Here is a 17,855-nt window from a genome sequence, read left to right as displayed (position 1 = left end):
TGCAGAGCTCCACTGACAGGAGGGAGAAGGCGCTGAACGCTACAAAGGTGGCAGCAGCAGTGGTTTCCAGGTGCTAGATCAGCACATCTGTGCAGCACTGGGCAAAGAACCTCCTTGGGCCACCAGTGCATGGCCTGTGTTGCAGTGGGCATGGGGGGACTTGCAGGCAGGCTGTCCAAAGAGCAGCTGCAAAACATGGAAGAGGAGCATTACAAGTGGGCATGCCAGGTGCCATTCCCAACAACTAAATTCTTTCTTGTCTTCTGCTGCCAGCAGCAGCACTGAGCATGGAAGAAAGGCACTGCTTACTCAATGCCTCAGTCTGACTTCTTGGTGAGCAGCCAGTGAATGTTTGGGAACGCTTGCCAAGAGCTCAGATCTGGACAGCTGCAAAGTGGAGCAGAGGCCAAACAAGGGAGCCAAGCCCAGGGAATCCAATGGATTCCCACCCCCAAATGGATTCCTTCCACATCTGTAGATGTGAGCCATGATAATGCACAATGCTATGATCTAGTGTTTGCTTCTACCATGATTGCTTGTTGTGTTGACTGAACTCAGACAACACAGCCTTTCATGGGTCAAGTCCCAGAACAAATGACTTGCTTGAAAGAAGTGATGGTGCCACGCTTGGCAAGTGGCTAGCCAGCAAGTGAGGCTCACAGATGCCCCCTACTTTGCTGTACTTCTCAGAGGTGTCCCACCTCCTATCTCCTGCCCATAAATCAGGAAGTGGGAGCCAGGTGAGCTGCCTGGTTCTTGATCCCGCCCCCACCCCCCAAACTCTTCCCAGCAACTTCCTGAGGGCAAGGATTTAAGATGGGAGCTGGCAAATCATCTGGGAATGGCCACCCTGTTCTTGGGGCAGTGCAGTCATACTAATTGCCTTCTGTATCTCTTCCTGAACCCGACCCAAGAGGCCTACATTCAGACAGGAGCTGGCGATGGACTTGGCAGGATTGCACAGAGAACAGAAAACTGTGGAGTGGACCTGGCTCTTTCATCTCATGCTTCAGATGTCTTCTCTGAATCATGAGGCAGGGATGCCTGATCAGCTTCCCAATCCTCCCTATTATGCTTTATGGCATGGGTCCTCAAACTATGGCCTGCAGGCTCGATCCTGCCTGCTATGCCTATTTATCCCGCCCGCCATAGCTTGGCACAAGTGCGCGCACACAGTGAGGTGCTGGCTCCCCCCCCACCCCGCCCGCATTCTCTTGGTGGCCCACACCCATCCCTGACACCTTTCAACAGGCCCCCTATTCAAAACATTTGGGGACCCCTGCTTTATGGTAAGAGCCTTGCTTGAACAGCAGGAACCTTCTTATAGTGGCAGCAATCCAAAACCACATCATGATCATGGTTGTCAAAGAGAGGGGCATCATTCTTCTCCACAGGTGTCCCTGGGAACCCACCAAGAGGAATGAGAGGGAAGAAGAGAACAAAGCACACTCAGTGAGCCAATCATCTGTCAGGTTCACTGTGCTTGATGGCACTTAGCGGTAACCTATTGTAGTGATTTACATTGATGGGTGAAAACCTGCCCATTGTGTCATCCATAAGCAGGCAATATGTCTTGTTGAAGGAGGAAGCAATCCTCAAATAACCCATGGGCTTTTCTAGAATTGTGGCTTGTTTTGATCACAGGAACTGGTCTCTCTGTGTGTTCTGATTTCACAGAATAACTGAAATTCTTTGCTTAATGTACTGGGTATAGAAAATAGACACAAATCTATATCCGTGAAATATGCAAGAAATCAATAAAATTCTGCATTCATTCATGTATATTCCCATCAAAATACATAGCCAATGGGCCAGATTCCTCTATAGGGTTAGGACAACTGAGCTGAAGGAGGCAGACTTCCTAACCCCTCTTCCCCATGGCAACCCTTCCTGAAAATGTTACACATAGTGTTGGGCAGGACCTTGTTGAATGGGCTGAGCAGTAGTGTAGCATCTTCCCTGAGCAGAACCCTGAGTCCAACCTGTAGTAATTATATGACAGCTTTTGCAAAAAAAAAGGCAACATTTTTGTACTGTTTCTTACAGAAGATTAAATGACTTCGGTAAAAGTCCTAAAACTCCATTCAGATGTTCTTTTTAATTTTTTGGAAATTAATCTTCATTTCCTAATTTCATATTAATCTATGAAACTATTTTTAAAATAAACTTTCTTTATAAATAAGATTATAAATAAGAAACTATTTCACTATTCTGATGCTTTTAAAAATTGTCCACACATGCATATTGACTTGGAGCCAGACCTTGCTGTCCATGAACAGAAAGCTGCAGAAGGCTTTCAATTTAGCAGGACAGGTATTTGTGGATTATCCCTTCCTTCTGTAGCCCTCCATGCTCTCTGCGCTAGAGGGTTGAGGGACCCTCTCAAACAGTGTAGGAGGCAATAATGGGCATACAGTATTAGGGCTAATTGCTGAAAATCTACACTTTCCCACCAGCTGGAGCATTCTGCATGGAATTCCACTTGGGGAGCATTCCCACTGGCAGGAGCAAGCTCTGCATCCAACTCATTTTAATCATCTCCCCATAAGCCTTATTGGATACTAATAGTTTCACTTAGACAAGACTTTGCATCCTTTATGTCATTTTGATGTACATTATATGGTATAAGATTATTTGGTATCCCTGCCTGGATTACTGTGCAGTTTAAACGTCCAATAATGCTCTTGATTTAAAAGAAAAGTATTTATTCTGTAGCAGAACCTCAAATATGATGGCCTCGCCTAGCTCACAGCTTGAAGTGCATGTTTCTTTGGGGCAAAACTGAAAAAAGTTTTCACTGTATGAATGAGGTTTAGCCCAGGGCCTCTCATTATTTGCTGCTTTACTTAGTATGTGTAAGGCTTAATAGAGAGCCTGGAATGTTTATGGTGTCTGATAGGAATTAAGGAAAAGATAGCCCAAAAATAGAAAGGTGTGTTTCTCTCGCTAAGATTTCAAAGACTTAGTGCACTCCATTTTGAAACTGTTTCCGAAACAGCAAGGTAATATTACAGCCAAACAAAATAAAATTGTGCATTTATTTTAAGAATGTGGTTTAACGATAAAGAAACAATAATACAATGAGGGACTTCAGCTCTCTAATGGGTAATAATCCGAGGCAGCATTTTAAAAAACCTGCTTAATATATCAATGGAGCACCAAAATATTTCCCCTCCACACTTTTTAAAAGAATTACTTAGACTTGGATCTAAGCTTATGTGAACAGAAGACTGCTAATGCAAGCAAGCTTTCTGTCCCCCTTGTCCGAACTGAAGTCCCTGTATCCTTGCAAAGTTACTTCTGTGGGTCAGGGAGTTTCTAAACATGTTAGGATTGGAAATAGGGACTGGTGGCAGGAGAAGAAATTAATGTTAAAAGGGTGGAGCTGTCCACTCATCTACAGCAAGGTTGCAGCAGCTTTCAAAGTGCACAGAGGTGCAGTGGTGAAGAGGAGGATTGGAAAGCCCCATTGTTTAAAACAGTCTTCTGCTCTCACAAATCTGGATCCAAGCCCATTTGCCATGAAGGTGCTTGGATTTTAAAATCATAGTGTTTGATGTAAAGTCTTTTTAGTACAAAGGGTGCTTGTATGCTGATGTTTGAACTATTTTCAGACCTATGGAGTTATTGAAATAATTTTTCTAGTTTCTACATAATGGTTCCAGGCAACCACCTTGAAGAGGCTAGGTTTTTTGTGTGATTGAGTCTGTTTCAGGAAAAGCAATACAGTTAGAGATTTTGATAGATCTTCACTGACATTTGCCTTTATCATTGTCAAAAGTGTTTCATCTGAACCAGTCCCATAATGGAGAATGTCAGTGTGTATAAAATTGTATTAAACCCCTTTGAAATCCATCTGATTTTTCCCATTTGCAATCCAGGATGTATGTGCCCATAAACAAATTGAAATATGTATGCCTGTCCTTTTAAAATGTATTTACATATGATATATAGTAATTGGAGAGAACCATATTGATGCTGTGCATGATGGAATATGTATATTATTATTTTCAGCAGTGTACAGTGGCAGACACTGACTTGGTTTGGATGACATGACAACCCAACCATAAATAACCAGGTATGGTGTGGTTGCTCTTTCTTTCAAATCTGATACAGTTTTATCAGGGTTGCATATTTTTCTCAAACAAGCTACCCTGAGAACACATGGCTTATTTTAGGGTACTTCCTGGTGGCTTGTCATGTCTTCTGAATCTGACAGTTGTTTCATCATGAGTAGCTGAAAAACACCACTGAGTCACACTACAAGAGTGTCCAAAAAGCATGCTGCTCCTTGTGATTGTCCTTCCTGAATTCAGTCTCCTTTGGTATTCTCCCCCATTCCAGCACATTTTTGTCTTTATACCTGTCAGCAGCCATCTTCCTTTCTCCCTCCCTCTCTTCCCCACCCTTCTTCCCTTTCCCTTGTGAGCCAGCTCTGTGTAATCTACATACCATGTTCAAAGGCTCCTGCAGTTCTGCCAACTTTTGCACCCTTTCTTCACTTATTTGCAGTAAAGTTTCTGAAAAGCTCCTGGAGAAGCCTCTAATTTTTTAACTGAAGTAACATGGGCATTATTTTGACTCTTCATTTTCTGCTGTAAATTCCACATTTTTTACACACTAAAATGATATAGTACGTGAATTAACACTCTCTTCACACAAAGAGGAAGATCTGTGCCATTCCTTGCTTTTTTCTCCTTGTAGTCAGAGCCCAAATCTGTCCTTTCCATGATGGCCTTGTCTCTGTATGGGAATTCATTACCTACCCAGGCTGGGAACATAGAAGTCCAAAATCAGTGCATCTTTGCACCAAGTTCTGTAATAAGCAAATCACTTACGCCTTGCGTAGTGCACTTGTCACCAGACTTCATGGTGGATCCCCAAAGGAGGCAGACATGAATTCTTGTCGCCACTGTTCGTATCCACCCCAGATCCTTCTATGCAGGTGTTCTAAAAGTAGACTTATGTTGCATCTGGGGCTTCAACTGAAGTGGCGGAAGCCTGGTATCACCAGATTCCATATTTTGAATGGAAGAACTTGGCATATTCACAAATCTCTGGAAGGTCCAAAGATAAAGGAATATCTTCAGAGCACCACATACAATAATCTTTTTCCCTGGTTTTGAGAGTAAATGTTAGTATGAGGCTTCATGCACTCCCCCTCACAGTACAAGGAAAATCTTCATGGCACGAAGAAGAGCTTTAAGGAAATAACAATACGCAAGTGCTCTTGGATCATGCCACATATCATGCTATTCTGTGACAAGCTTGTGACTGTCCAGGTTAGTTGAAGGGATATGACACCTCGTTTTACTACTGACATTGAGATTGCCTTGCCACTCCCTGAGGATCTCAGGAAGACTTGCTAGTCTTCAATCTGGAACTCCTCCATGCACATCAAGACAGATTGAACCCTTTAGTGTACTGCGATTGAATATGCCCAAACCATGCAGCATTCCATCAGTAACTACTCATATCCCGAGCATTTCAAGATCCCGAATGTTGGCCTGCCCAAGGCTCTGTATTCTGTGTAGATCCTTGGGGAATTACAGTACACTCCCAAGTCCATTTCTGGGGGTCCTACAAGCTACTCTTACTCCTGGAATAGGTTCATTGACTATGTAGTCCTTGAATTCAAGAACCCGATTGTAGAATCCTGCTGCAAGAAAAGAAATCCTAACCCTTAACACACTTCATGGATTCAGAGATGTTCCATATAAAACAAAGGTCATGTGAGCAGTGCCATTCAGGAAATGGTTTGGAATACTTTCCCAAGGGAAATGTAGGTAGACTTGAACCTCCTGGAAAATACAGAAATTGTAGATTTCTCCCACTTGCATGTGGAAAGTGCCACAAAAGCCTGCATGAAGACGGCATGGCTAACCAGAACCCATCTTTGAGTGGGCAGTGAGGAAATAACTGCCGCCATTGACAGCAGACTTGCAAGCATCAAAGCAAGGCCAGCAGGCACAGGCTGCATACCAGCAATATCGCTTCAATGTACTACACATCCTTTCACCCATGTTCTCCGCAGCTGCACCATTCTATAGTATTTTGACTGCCCAAGTCCTTCAACCTCAGTATGTTCCTTGTTAAGTGGACTTCCTTGTACAACTTAAAGCCTTCCTTGTACCATGGCCTAAAGCCTACTGAACAACCATATGCACCCATGCTCAAGCACAAAGAAGCAGAGTAACCAGTTGAAAGGCATCTTCTGAGCACTAAGTGCCAACCACATTCTTCAAAGCGGGCAGATTTGGAAGAATAGCAGTAAAGGTGCAGCTACTTTTTAGTTTCTTTTCCTGCTTCATGCTGACACACCATGTATCTACTCCCCCTGCCTGAAGTTACATGCTTTGTTCTTCTGTTCTTACTCCATTCTTCTTGTAGCAGAGCAAACAAGCAAACATTAATAATGACAAGATTCTCACTCTGTGCTTTCAGCCAGCAACATGGAAACTGTGTGGTTAGGCTTGGCATTTCACTAGAGAGGAGGTCATGGTGGGGATGCTTCACTTTTGGAACCATGGATGTCTAATGCTAGGGGATGTGGAACTGGCCCCTTGTAGCATAGGATCACTTTTCTAGACACAGCTGTGGTTGTCTCTGGTACAAAGGTGCATTCCCACTATGGGCATTAACTGTGGGGTGTTGTTTAATGTTTGGGGGCATTGAATATCCATTTCTGCACACTCAGAAGTATTTCCTTTTGCTTCTTCTGTCTTTATTTCTCCCTTTTTCACAGTACCTTCATCAAAAGCAGCTTCTTTCCCACACCCAGATTGCATTAACCTAGGCAAACAAATTACATCCTTCCCATTGTTTTGCTTCCATCCCTTCTCCTTCAGCTGCTGCCCCTCAATGAAAATGTTACAGTATGTGACTGCTAGCGCTCCTATTATGTATGTTTGAGAGTGCTGGAGACTGAATTAGAGCAGGAGAAGCTGTCATTTCTGCCATGAAAAAAATTCTGTAACAGGTCTTGATGATCATTGCAAAGATCAGGATGAATTTTTCCAGCACCATTGCATGATAACTTGAGCAGATTGTTTAGTGACTGTTCTGTGCCCTACAATTAGAAAGGAAAGGGAGAAACAAGGTGGCAACTTGTAGACCAATGTGTTGTCCACTAGTAGGTACTAACATATACTTAAACCATTTGGATATCAAGGCAGAATGTAGACATTTGGGATAAGTCCAGCTTTTGTGGAACTTTCCACATGTCCCAAGCTACTTTTGAAATCACGGTATCAGAAATCAGGCCCACAATTCACCATTTAACATAGTAATACAGAAGCATATATCATTTAAAGAAAAGTTGGGCTAATTGCTTTATACAATGTGCACCTCCCTAGTTTTGGAGTTGGGAAACCTAGTGCATGCAAAATCTTCAGAGAGAGAATGTGCATTCTGAACAAGCTTTGTTTTTGTGATTTTGTAGGAGCAGAGGAGAGGAGAAAGAAGAGGAAAGGGTCTTATGAGCTAGGGTTTCTTTAGGTGGTGGGAGCCTGGGAGTTGTCTTACATTTTAGCTCCACCCAGTAAGGGTGAAGAGTTCTTCAACTGTAAATATTCCTTTAGCGTGGTGCTCCAGGCACTTGTGAGCTTCAAAGGCAGATGTATGCTCATATACAGTGGTGTTTTGGAGAGAAGCCAATATGCTGCTGTGAAATGTGATTCTCTGACTAAAAGAAAGTGTGGTGGAACAAGCAGGTGAAGAAGGAGCAGAACCTGAAACTGCTTCTCAGATAGTTGAGTGCAGAGGCAGGAAATGGGGTGAGGAAGGAACAGTGAATAAAACCTGCTTCTGAGGCATGTGCGGACTGCATCACATTCTCCATGAATGAAATGCAAGACAAAATAAAATGAAAACCTCCAGAGAGAAAGTTTAGGCTTACAATTTTTATTTGAAAAAGAAGTCTAAGCAAGTATTGGTGTTCCAAGGGGCAGGCAAGGGATCAGAAAGCTTTATGTCAGAAGCCAGGAAAGGCATGACACACACAGACCAGTCAGTGGACCAAAACAAAGATGTTGCTGGAGAGGGAGCAAGGGTGAGCTATGGGATTTTCCCAGAAAAGCCCTTGGGGTTTGTAACAAGCAGATGGATTGAGAGAGAAAGAAACAAGCCAGAACAAGCCTTGAAGAGCCTGATTGACAGCACCACTGTAAGTCATTCAGTGAATAACTAACATACCAAGGCTTATTCTCAGGCAGCTTAGCATGCCTGAGCAAATGAGATAAGTGTGAAACAAGTGTTTTACATCCCTTTTGTGTTAAGGCAGAACCATGCGCAAAAGGCCTAAGTTCCACTTGCACAGCTGCATGACTACTAGCATATCTTAGATTTACAAGGCAGTCTGCTAGTGCTTGTGCAACAGGGAAAGGCAGTGCAGTAGTTTGTTTAGTTACATCTGGTCTCTTGGAACACAAATGAAAATAGGGTAGAAGGAACTTGGTATCACAAACCATTACTATGTGTACCTTATGTCTGGCGATTTCAGAATACTAACTATAACAGCATCCCCCCCCCCCCCGATAAACCTCATTTTTAGAGTTAATTGAGAGATCCTTAGCCTTGGTTATACTTTGCTTCATAAGCTGCATAGCTTTGGCTAACCTTTATTTTAATTTTCTTGCGCATGGGCCAGAACATTTGAGGCACCCTAGATTGAGGAAGGCTGATCTATACATGGTGTGAGATGTACTGGATGCCATTGTACTGTGAACTGTTTGCGTGCTTGCCTACCTGCTTTCCATTTTGTGCAAGTTCCTCCATAGTTAGTTGACTTAGTCTTCCACCCCTACTATGTCTTTGCTTTCTGTCCTGGCAATCCATATGCTGGATGGACCTGTCTCTTTTTATCTTCATTAAGACAGTTCTTTTTATTACGTCCATCTATTTTTTTGCAATTGCTCAGAGAACTGTATGCAGATGTAATTATCACATCGTATCTTGGCATTATGAGGACAAGTAGGCAAGGGCCTTGGTCTTAAACACTTCATCTTCCTCTTCCCATGTACAAGGGAAGGATATTTGATACTGCCATTTGTGGTTTGTATCAATCCATACTCTGCTATTTTGTCTGGCCCTAGCCAAAAGTAGTTTGACCAAACCATTCCTTCCCTGTAAGTTAGGATCAAGCTTGGGTTTCAAAACCAATAATTATTTTACAGCAAACCAGAAAGAATTGGTTTGCTATAAACTGGGAATGGACACATCATATCTGCTCTTCTTACACAGGGCATGGGAAGAAGGAACTACACATGACCAAGACTCTTGTCTGCTTGTTCTCATAATGCCAGCTTTCTGTGCAGCTGCTGACAGCAAACTGGACCTCTGAGGCCACCCTCTGCAATGGTTCTTACAAAGTTTTTGTGGCTAAAATAAACATTTTTCTGTCTAGGCATGAACATGACAATAGATTGCTCACCATGAAGATGCTGCTTATAGTTTTTAATAAAATGCCAATTCATTGACATGTTTAAAAGGACCATATTTTCATCAGTGGAATGTCATGGTGGTTTTAGAAATGGTTGAGTGAAAGGCTGAGTCATACGCTCAGTATTTTAGGCCACTTCCTGCTTACACTGATCTCTCTTCCCTAAGTCATACAGTTTCAATGGAGGATGACAATTGCTGTTTCATATTTTGCCTGGTTTGATACATGTAATCTATTTCCTAATATGTACAGCAAGTACTGTTGTCTAATGTTAGAGCAGAACTTCTAAATGGCATTGCCTTTGTGCAGTAATTAAAGTATGCATTATTTTGGGAGCATGGAGCAGAGATGCAGCCTTCCTATTCTCCAATGTGTTCAATTTTGTACAAGACTTGTTATATGTTGTTTAGAAAAAGGCCAAATAAGATTAATTATATTGGACTTTCTTTGGAAGGGAGCCAGGAATAATTGCCTAGAATGCAAGGACATCAACATTAATCCTAAAGAAATTACTTTGTGTTAATAGTCTACCATTTTTTTCTTTCTTAGAGAAAAAGCAAAAGGTTCATCTTTATTATCAGGCCAGTAGTTGGTTTAGTCTGTAGTACTATGCACTTGCTTGGGAGAAAACCTTTTGAAACAATTAAGGCTTACTTCTGAGTAGACATACCTAGGATTGTCCCATAAGTATCACTCTCTAAGCATAAGTTGTTTAAAACATACTGCAGGAAGAGCAGCCTGCAGTGTTTTCTGCATCATCTGTTTCATACTGTGCAGAGCTAGCAAGTTAAACATGATCATCTTTGATAATGGACTGATCTTCACATAAAGAAATCTGCCTAGTGTTGGTGCTTTTTGGCATAAAACTATGATGGAGACACAAGGTAGTCATATGGCTAATCTTTACATTTTTTTGAGATTGTCAAGTATATTTTGTGTTATGTGAGCCAAAACAGCTTGTCCATCACTTTTCAAAAGTACTGTTCTGTTGCTGTTAAGCCAAATTATATCCCCTTTTCTTAGCACATTGAATTTAATTGCATAATTCAGAAAAAATAATTTGAGTTTGAAATGAATACTAAAATAGGGGATGACATTGATTTCAAACTGCACGTGTCATGAAAAACATTGTGTTGTATGAAACATAGTAAAGATAATTTGCTCAAATCTGGGTTTTTGTTAATTTCAAATTCCAGCAGGGCAAACATGTCGGTCTGTTTTAGGAAAAACAAGTAATTAAAAACAATTTATAAGCTAGCATAATTATTGTGGTTTATGCTTTTGTAGATAAGATGCATGAATTCAAAATTGTTATCTTCAGAGAAAGATAACAACAAAGAAAAAATAGGAACAGTGGGTCTGCAGAATCTAAATGAATACAAGCTGAAAACAGTAACCTATTTGCAACAACAGTACCAACTGGTGGTAATTCCTGTCTTTCTAGCAAGTTATGCTGGTGTTTTGAGGTAATAAAAAAGGAAACCCTGATCCTACTGGGATAGAGATTTCAGATCTATTATTGCCACATAAGCAGCAAGGAGCTTACTCTGTTATACTGGAACAATTTAGTGATTTAATTTATGTGATTCATGGTATGTTTTAACAGTGTATTTCATGTACAAAAGGCCATGAAAATTGTAGTTATAAAACATTGATCCATACAGTGCATGTTTAGGTACATGGCACAAAAGTAATGGCTGAAAATAATTGTCTTTTTGCAATTATCCATAATTTACCACATTTCCAAGAAAACAGAAGCATTTTTTTTAAAAAGAATTCTCTTCACTGCAGCAGGAATTCAGGAATATGCAGTGGAGAAGACTCAAAATTTTGTGTTCCATAATGCTAGGGGATCTGTGAAATCCTGTTATATGTTTTACTGCATGATAATTTGGTGGCAGTTAGCAATGCACACGGCCAGTGTTAAGATTAAATGCATGAACCCCTTGCTTGATGCCACACATAAAGCCAGATAATGGGGAGGTTGCATCCAGTTTTTGTGTTGCCTTGTAATGTCTTGCTGTTTATTTATATAGGATATTGATACGACAGGAGAATGGACATTTATACAAAAAGCTTCTTAGCTTGCTATCAATGGCAGCAAAATTGTAATGATGCAGCTATCACATGCCAGTGTCCATTCTTCTTTAAAAGCAGTTTCTCTGCATCCGCTATGTGGAAAGTGAAAGTACTTTGTTCCGTATTGTAGTAAAGGCTTGCACAAAGGATACACATTTGTTTTGATTTCACTGTAGCCTGTCAGAATAGCAACTGACTTGGTATGACAGCAAAAAACAAAACACAAAGGGGATGCATCTTTAATATATTTGCATGCTCTGTAGAACTATTGAGAACTGAACATTAAATTACAATTTGATGTATTTTAACTTTTCAGGGTCATAGTGTGAGCCCTTACTACAGTGTGATGATAATAACATTACATTGTTTTCACTTAAGCCTAACTATTATATTTTCTTGTTTTCCCATCTTGCTATTTTGCCTCTTCTTTATCTGGAAGAAATGTCAAAAAGAGAAGATATGATCCAAATCAACAAGGTATCTAAGGAACTCATTGAAATAACTTTTCTGTGCATTACTGAATTTCTGAATATGACAGGGTTTTGTAGTAGCTGTACAGAAAATACATCACTGCAGAAGAAAATGATTTACTACAAACGGCAAACTGAGATATTTATGAAAGGGCTGAAGGAAAACTGTCCTTTTTGAAGATTCAAGTTCAAGAGCTCCCTCCATTCATTTCTCTTTTTTAGGGTGTTAGAGACAAGACTATTTTGGCCTAACTTTTTTTAAAAAAACAAAGAACGGAGCAAACCAAGTGCAATAAGAGAACTGTTTCGAAATATTAAAATAGGTAAAGAGTTTCTTAACTGATAAACTGAGTTCGCATGACCTTTTAATATCAATGACAGACTCCAGTGGCATGATAAGCTAACTTTTGAAATGGTAAATTGCATGGCATATATACAGCAAATAAGCTAGCAAGCTGATCCCAAGCAAAATCTGCATACTAAGAAACCAATAAAAGCAAATCATAGAAAAGCTGGTTTTGGGTTCTTATATAATCATGTTTTACCCATGCCACACACACTACTCTCTAAGCTCTACAACTTCATTCATTAGTTCTCTTTGGATTTGGGAGAAAGCCTCTTTGGGGTATGGCAGGTCATGCCATGATATAGAGATTGTAATATGAACATAAAATGTTTTTGTCATTATTCATTATTTGGTCATAGCACTTCCCAATATAACACAACTTCTTTAAGGTTTTGTTTTGTAGGCAGTTCTATCCCCTTGCATCATAATCCTTTTGAGAAAGTATCTTCAAGGTTTTTATTTCATTTTAGCATGTTATATAGTGGGGGTTCTGGGCTTGCTCTTAAAAGGCATCCCACATGTAGCCACAGTTCTAGCAGAAAACAGGTATGCTTTAAAAATTTGTATGCTTGAAACCAAAAAAACAACCCCCATCCCATTGAAAACTATTAATATGTGTAAATGCATATATATGCAATGCATTTTTCTCTTTCCAAATGCATTATTTGCTGTCATACAAATACTTTGTATATACTGTAAGAAGTTGACACCCTCTCAAATTAATCACAGAAGTGCCAAGCTTACAACTTTTTGATTTTACCATCCATGTTCCTTTCTCTTTCTCACATTGTGTGGAAGGAAAGAAAGCCTAAATAAGCCTTAAATACCCATAAAAACTTGAGTGCTTTTAATAGGTTAAGGCTTTCCCTTGTATTGTTTTACAGTTCTAAACAGCACCTCATTCCAAATCCATCTTTCTGTTTCTGACAAGTGTAAAATGATCCACATATCCAAGTGTAAAATATCTGAGTTTGGGTAGTATGCATTTTCAAAGCACAGCCTTGAATGTTGCTTCCTAGACTACTTGTGGTTACTGTTATAGCTCTATTCTTTTTGGCAGCATAAGAACACTATTGTCATTTATGTGTGCAGAGAACAGTCTTCACGCTTAAACATGACGGTTGCTTTTGCTCTCTCATCCTTCTCAAGCAAGCAAGCACTGCAGCACTTAGCCATTTACACCAGTCCACAATCTGATGTAAATGTCAATTAAAGAGCAGCATCTCAGAATGAGTGGTTTCATGAATAAGACATCTGTGTGGGTGCACTCCTGCAGAATGCTTTATTTGTTGCTAGCTTTATTTGTTGCTAGTCACGAAGTCGTGTCTGACACATCACGACCCCATGGACAACATTCCTCCAGGCCTTCCTGTCCTCCACCGTTCCCCTGAGTCCACTTAAGCTCACGCCCACTGCTTCAGTGATTTCATCTAACCACCTCATTCTCTGCTGATGCCTAATCAACATCCCACTGTGGTGCTACTGCAATCACACTCACAGGTTTTCCATGTGTGGTGGGAAATAGTGTCAATGATCATTTTTGCATTAAACCAGCCATTTTCAAGACAGTAAGCATCTTATAAACCATTTGTTACAGATCCTACTGTATGAAATAAATAGGAAAGTACAGTCACAACAGAAGCTCCAATGTTTGGCCTAGTACTTTTTAATGTCAGTAAAAGAATACTTTTTGATTACAATTAACTTTTGATGTGTGCCCCCAAAGAGCCACATAATTAAAAGCTTTTGACTTGATCACAGATATTTCGATGTATATTAGTATAATTCAGCAGATACTGTAGAAATTACCTTCAATGTATATTGATGTAAATATGTTAACATTTTAAGATTATTTTCCATTGCATAATTCAGAACTAGCTTAAAATAAAGCAAGCCATGGTACTTTTAAAATGTTGGATCTGTTTTTAGATTTGACCGTAGAAGTTATTAAAATACCCATTATTTGGGATACCTTTCTTTCTTCATGCTTTCTCATCAGTAGTACAATCAAGTAGCTGTTCACAGTAGCCATTCTCATGACCCTAATTCAATAACATTTGGAGGGCATGGCTATTTTCACATAATCACTCTAATTGATGAGATTGCTATTCCATTGTGGGTAAAAGTTGCAATGGGAAAGCTGCATGACTCGAATACAGCATTGATGTTTAGTCTTCAAAATACTGTAAGAAAGGCAGTCTTGCAGGCAATTTATTTTCCTTTACTTCCTTACCAGAATCCAAACATGGATCTGAGTCTCCACAAATAAAATGTATGTGCTTGATGTGCTCCTTTTCAAATGCTCTCATGTGCAATATGGCACTTCCCAGTAGTACTATTTTGCTTAATTCCACTTCTCTTTCAGTTATATTTGGAATAATGATATCTAAATAGGTGCTAAGGTCTCCTTTATGGTTTAGTTCTGGGAGCAATGTGGTAACCACAGTAGACAATGCCATTCAACATGGTTACAAAAATCAGATTATTTTACTAAAAAAAATTCTTGAAGTAATTCACAAAACATTGTAAATGTGCGATGTGATGTTTTTATCAGACCACACTGGTCCCCAGTTATGTACATATGATGAGTTAGTGTAACTTATTGCTACACTAGCAGTTTCATAAGAAATATAATTTCTTGTCTAAATTTCTCCTCTGCTACACTGTTATGTTTATGTGTTTTCTACAGTACACAAACTTACATATAGAATGTAAATGACCATGCAACTACATATCTCACAGAAGTGGATTACATTATCTTATGTAATACTAGAGCTACGCAATCAAACTTGTTAGGGTAGATACTTATTTTATAAGTCTTCATTTACCATATTTTGTAGAGAACATATACTGCTTAATTTTTTACCACATTCAGTGTCATTTTAAGGGTTGGCTTTACAGAATAAATGTTAACTTTCCATTTTAGCCATTATACTTTTATCCATTAAAAATGATTCATCAAGCAAATATATGGACATTTTATATAGCTTATGTTGATATGCTGCATGATCCCACTGAATTGAGCAAATTCTCTACTAGGAGGAAAGCTCCACTACGCAAATTAATAATAATATATTATAGGTGCATGTTAAAATAAATTACAAAGAACTGGAGTTTTACAATGTTTACTATGCAATGATAGGTATTGCACAAACTTAAATTTCAAAGACTAATGTCTGAGGAACTTTACAAAATAATACTTGAATTTCTTTTTGATCTAAAAAGCTTGAATTTCTTTTTGATCATTTTATATTCATTGTTGTTTTCACTATTTCCTTTAAAATTGTTTGTAATTATTTTTAAAGTACACAATAGGACATGCACTTGTTTTTGTTTGAACTTAATACTCATTCATATCTTGTTGGCTGCTGTTGAATGGAAATTCAGCTGTCATTGTTTTGCATCTTAGTAAATGAGTATTAAAGAATTCATGAACATGGAAAATTGCAACTTCTATATTTATCTTTTCTTATATTAATAATCCACTTCTTGTGTTCCGTATTCAGCTGATGTTGCAGTAAACAAAAATGTTGGTTACTTTTTATCTGAACAGCTGGACACAACCATTCATGGAAGCAAGAGTTATATTCATCCACAGGAGAGCAGTTCTCTCCAATTAGTAAAACTGTTTCAGTAGGTTTATAAGGGAGTGGTCAAAAACCCTTACCTGCCATGGGGGTTGGGGGAGTCACTTCACAAATATGGCAGGAAAAAATGCTTCCTGTTTCTATTTTATATCATAGAAAATATTCGACTTATTGCCCAGAAAGTGTTACAGGGTTACAGTCAGAATGTGTACATTTGAGGGGAAAAAGCTTCCATTCAAAAATGCTGGTGAAGATATGGTCAATCCATAGTGGCAAAAAAGCAAAAGCCTGAATGGTTTGTCTGTGTCTGTTTTAATGGCTCAGAAACATAAGGTACAATCTTACGCAACAAATCCCAGCATGCCTGAGCCAGCTGTGCTGGGGTGTGCTGGGAGTTTTTTCTGTCTAACCTTGCATAGGATTGTGCCCTTTGGTAGGTAGGGATGATGGTGATAGGGATATAATAGAAACCAGACTCCATTAGTGCCTGGTGCCAACAAGCTCTGTGTTTCTATAGCTAGGTTAGAATCGGTTCAGCACAGGGTTTCAAGAACGGTAGCCAGGTTGGGAGGGATGACATGAGAGATTGAGGGAACTGGGTCTTTTCAGCCTGGAGGAGACTCCAAGGGGATCTTTTAGCGACTTAAGTGGTATGTGAGGGGATGTCATGTGGAGGAGGGCTGTGATCTGTTCTTCCCTGCAGTGGAAGGCAGGATGTGTTCTAGTGGGGCAAAGTTCAAAGAACCAGACTTCAGGTTGGATGTTAGGAAATACTTCCTGATGGTTAGGACCCATAGGATATGGAATGGGCTTCCAAGGGAGGTGGTGGAGGCCCCATCAATGAGGGTGTTCAAGGAAAGATTGGACAACCACATGTTGGGGATTACATGAGCAGAGCTGGCTGGAGCTGAGGGTCAGACTAGATGGCCCGGGAGGCCCCTTCTGACTAGCTTTGCATCTATGTTTCATTATGGAACCAGGGACGCTGTGATGCATTCAACAGGAAAGATGTTTCATGCTTGCCTCCAGGTGTCACCATAGCTGCATTATCACAGGCCACTGGCTCTGTAATTTCGCAGCAGTTGCGGTCTTACGTGTTTGGCATGCCTGATTTACTGCCTTATCACATTGTTTGTTTGTTTGGTGAGGTATAGTCCATTTGTTTTTGAACCTGTTACTCTTCCCCATGTGAATGAAAGCTAGGAAAAGAGATTGCTACTAATAATATATCTTAAAGAATGGTGTGAGCCTGGGGTATGAATTGTCAAGATGACAGAGTTCTTTCTCACCCTGTGTGTGTTTTAGTCTCACCCTGTGCCCACCCACCTTGTTGGGCAGCACAGTCTGAAAGGCATCCTAAACATTAAATTGGAATGGTTAAGTTAGGCAAGGCTCACTTGTAATCTGCTTAAAATTGCAGGCTAAAGAAAGTTCCCTGTTTCCACTTTTAGGAGGACATGTAAAAATGCAACCTTCTATGCAGAGATACATGTAGCAAGTGACTATGGGAACCACTGTTATAAAATATATGCACAAGACCATGAAAGCCATTGCCAAAAAAACATACAAAGCACATGATGATCATTCCAATGATATGTTTTAAGATGTGATCCAGTGAAGAACATGTGACCACACGTATTGGTTGCAGCAAGTCATTGTGCACTGGAACCACACACACAGCCTCCTTGTGCATGAGTAATTCATAAAACAATGCTCTCTGCCTAAGTGAAAACCTTCCATGCAGAAATTCCTTACCAGGATCTGGCTGTAAGACATGAATTTGCATCACTGTGCAACTAAGCATTACTTGGAACATAGTTCAGCCCTAAAGTTGTCATGTTTCAGTGTTTTAATATTAAAATGTCTGCATTTGGCTTGAAGCTCCTTAGGTGACCTGGGGTCAGTCACTGACCCACAGCCTAACCTACCTCATG

General features: G+C 39.9%; 1 protein-coding gene across 9 annotated transcripts in view; it reads left to right on the top strand.

The window, feature by feature from the left end:
- The window catches only part of ADAM23 (ADAM metallopeptidase domain 23), a 193,302-nt gene that overhangs the window by 141,575 nt on the left and 33,872 nt on the right, over nt 1–17,855 (top strand). For 2 of the 9 annotated variants that reach the window (XM_044432106.1, XM_044432110.1), the window contains 2 exons: nt 4,015–4,078; nt 11,958–12,076. The exons of 1 other annotated variant lie outside the window; for it this stretch is intronic. In XM_044432106.1, the coding sequence (XP_044288041.1) occupies nt 4,015–4,051 (37 nt within the window). In that variant the 3' untranslated portion in view covers nt 4,052–4,078; nt 11,958–12,076. Of the gene's footprint in view, nt 1–4,014; nt 10,692–10,726; nt 10,906–11,957; nt 15,779–17,855 lie in introns of those variants that run through there. 6 more of the 9 variants (XM_044432108.1, XM_044432104.1, XR_006414921.1 and 3 more) reach the window with 5 other exon arrangements.

The sequence above is a fragment of the Varanus komodoensis genome, unplaced genomic scaffold (genome assembly GCF_004798865.1).
Source record: "Varanus komodoensis strain SLA01 unplaced genomic scaffold, ASM479886v1 scaffold23, whole genome shotgun sequence".
Lineage (NCBI taxonomy): Eukaryota > Metazoa > Chordata > Lepidosauria > Squamata > Varanidae > Varanus > Varanus komodoensis.
This window is presented reverse-complemented; position numbering and strand designations above follow the sequence as displayed.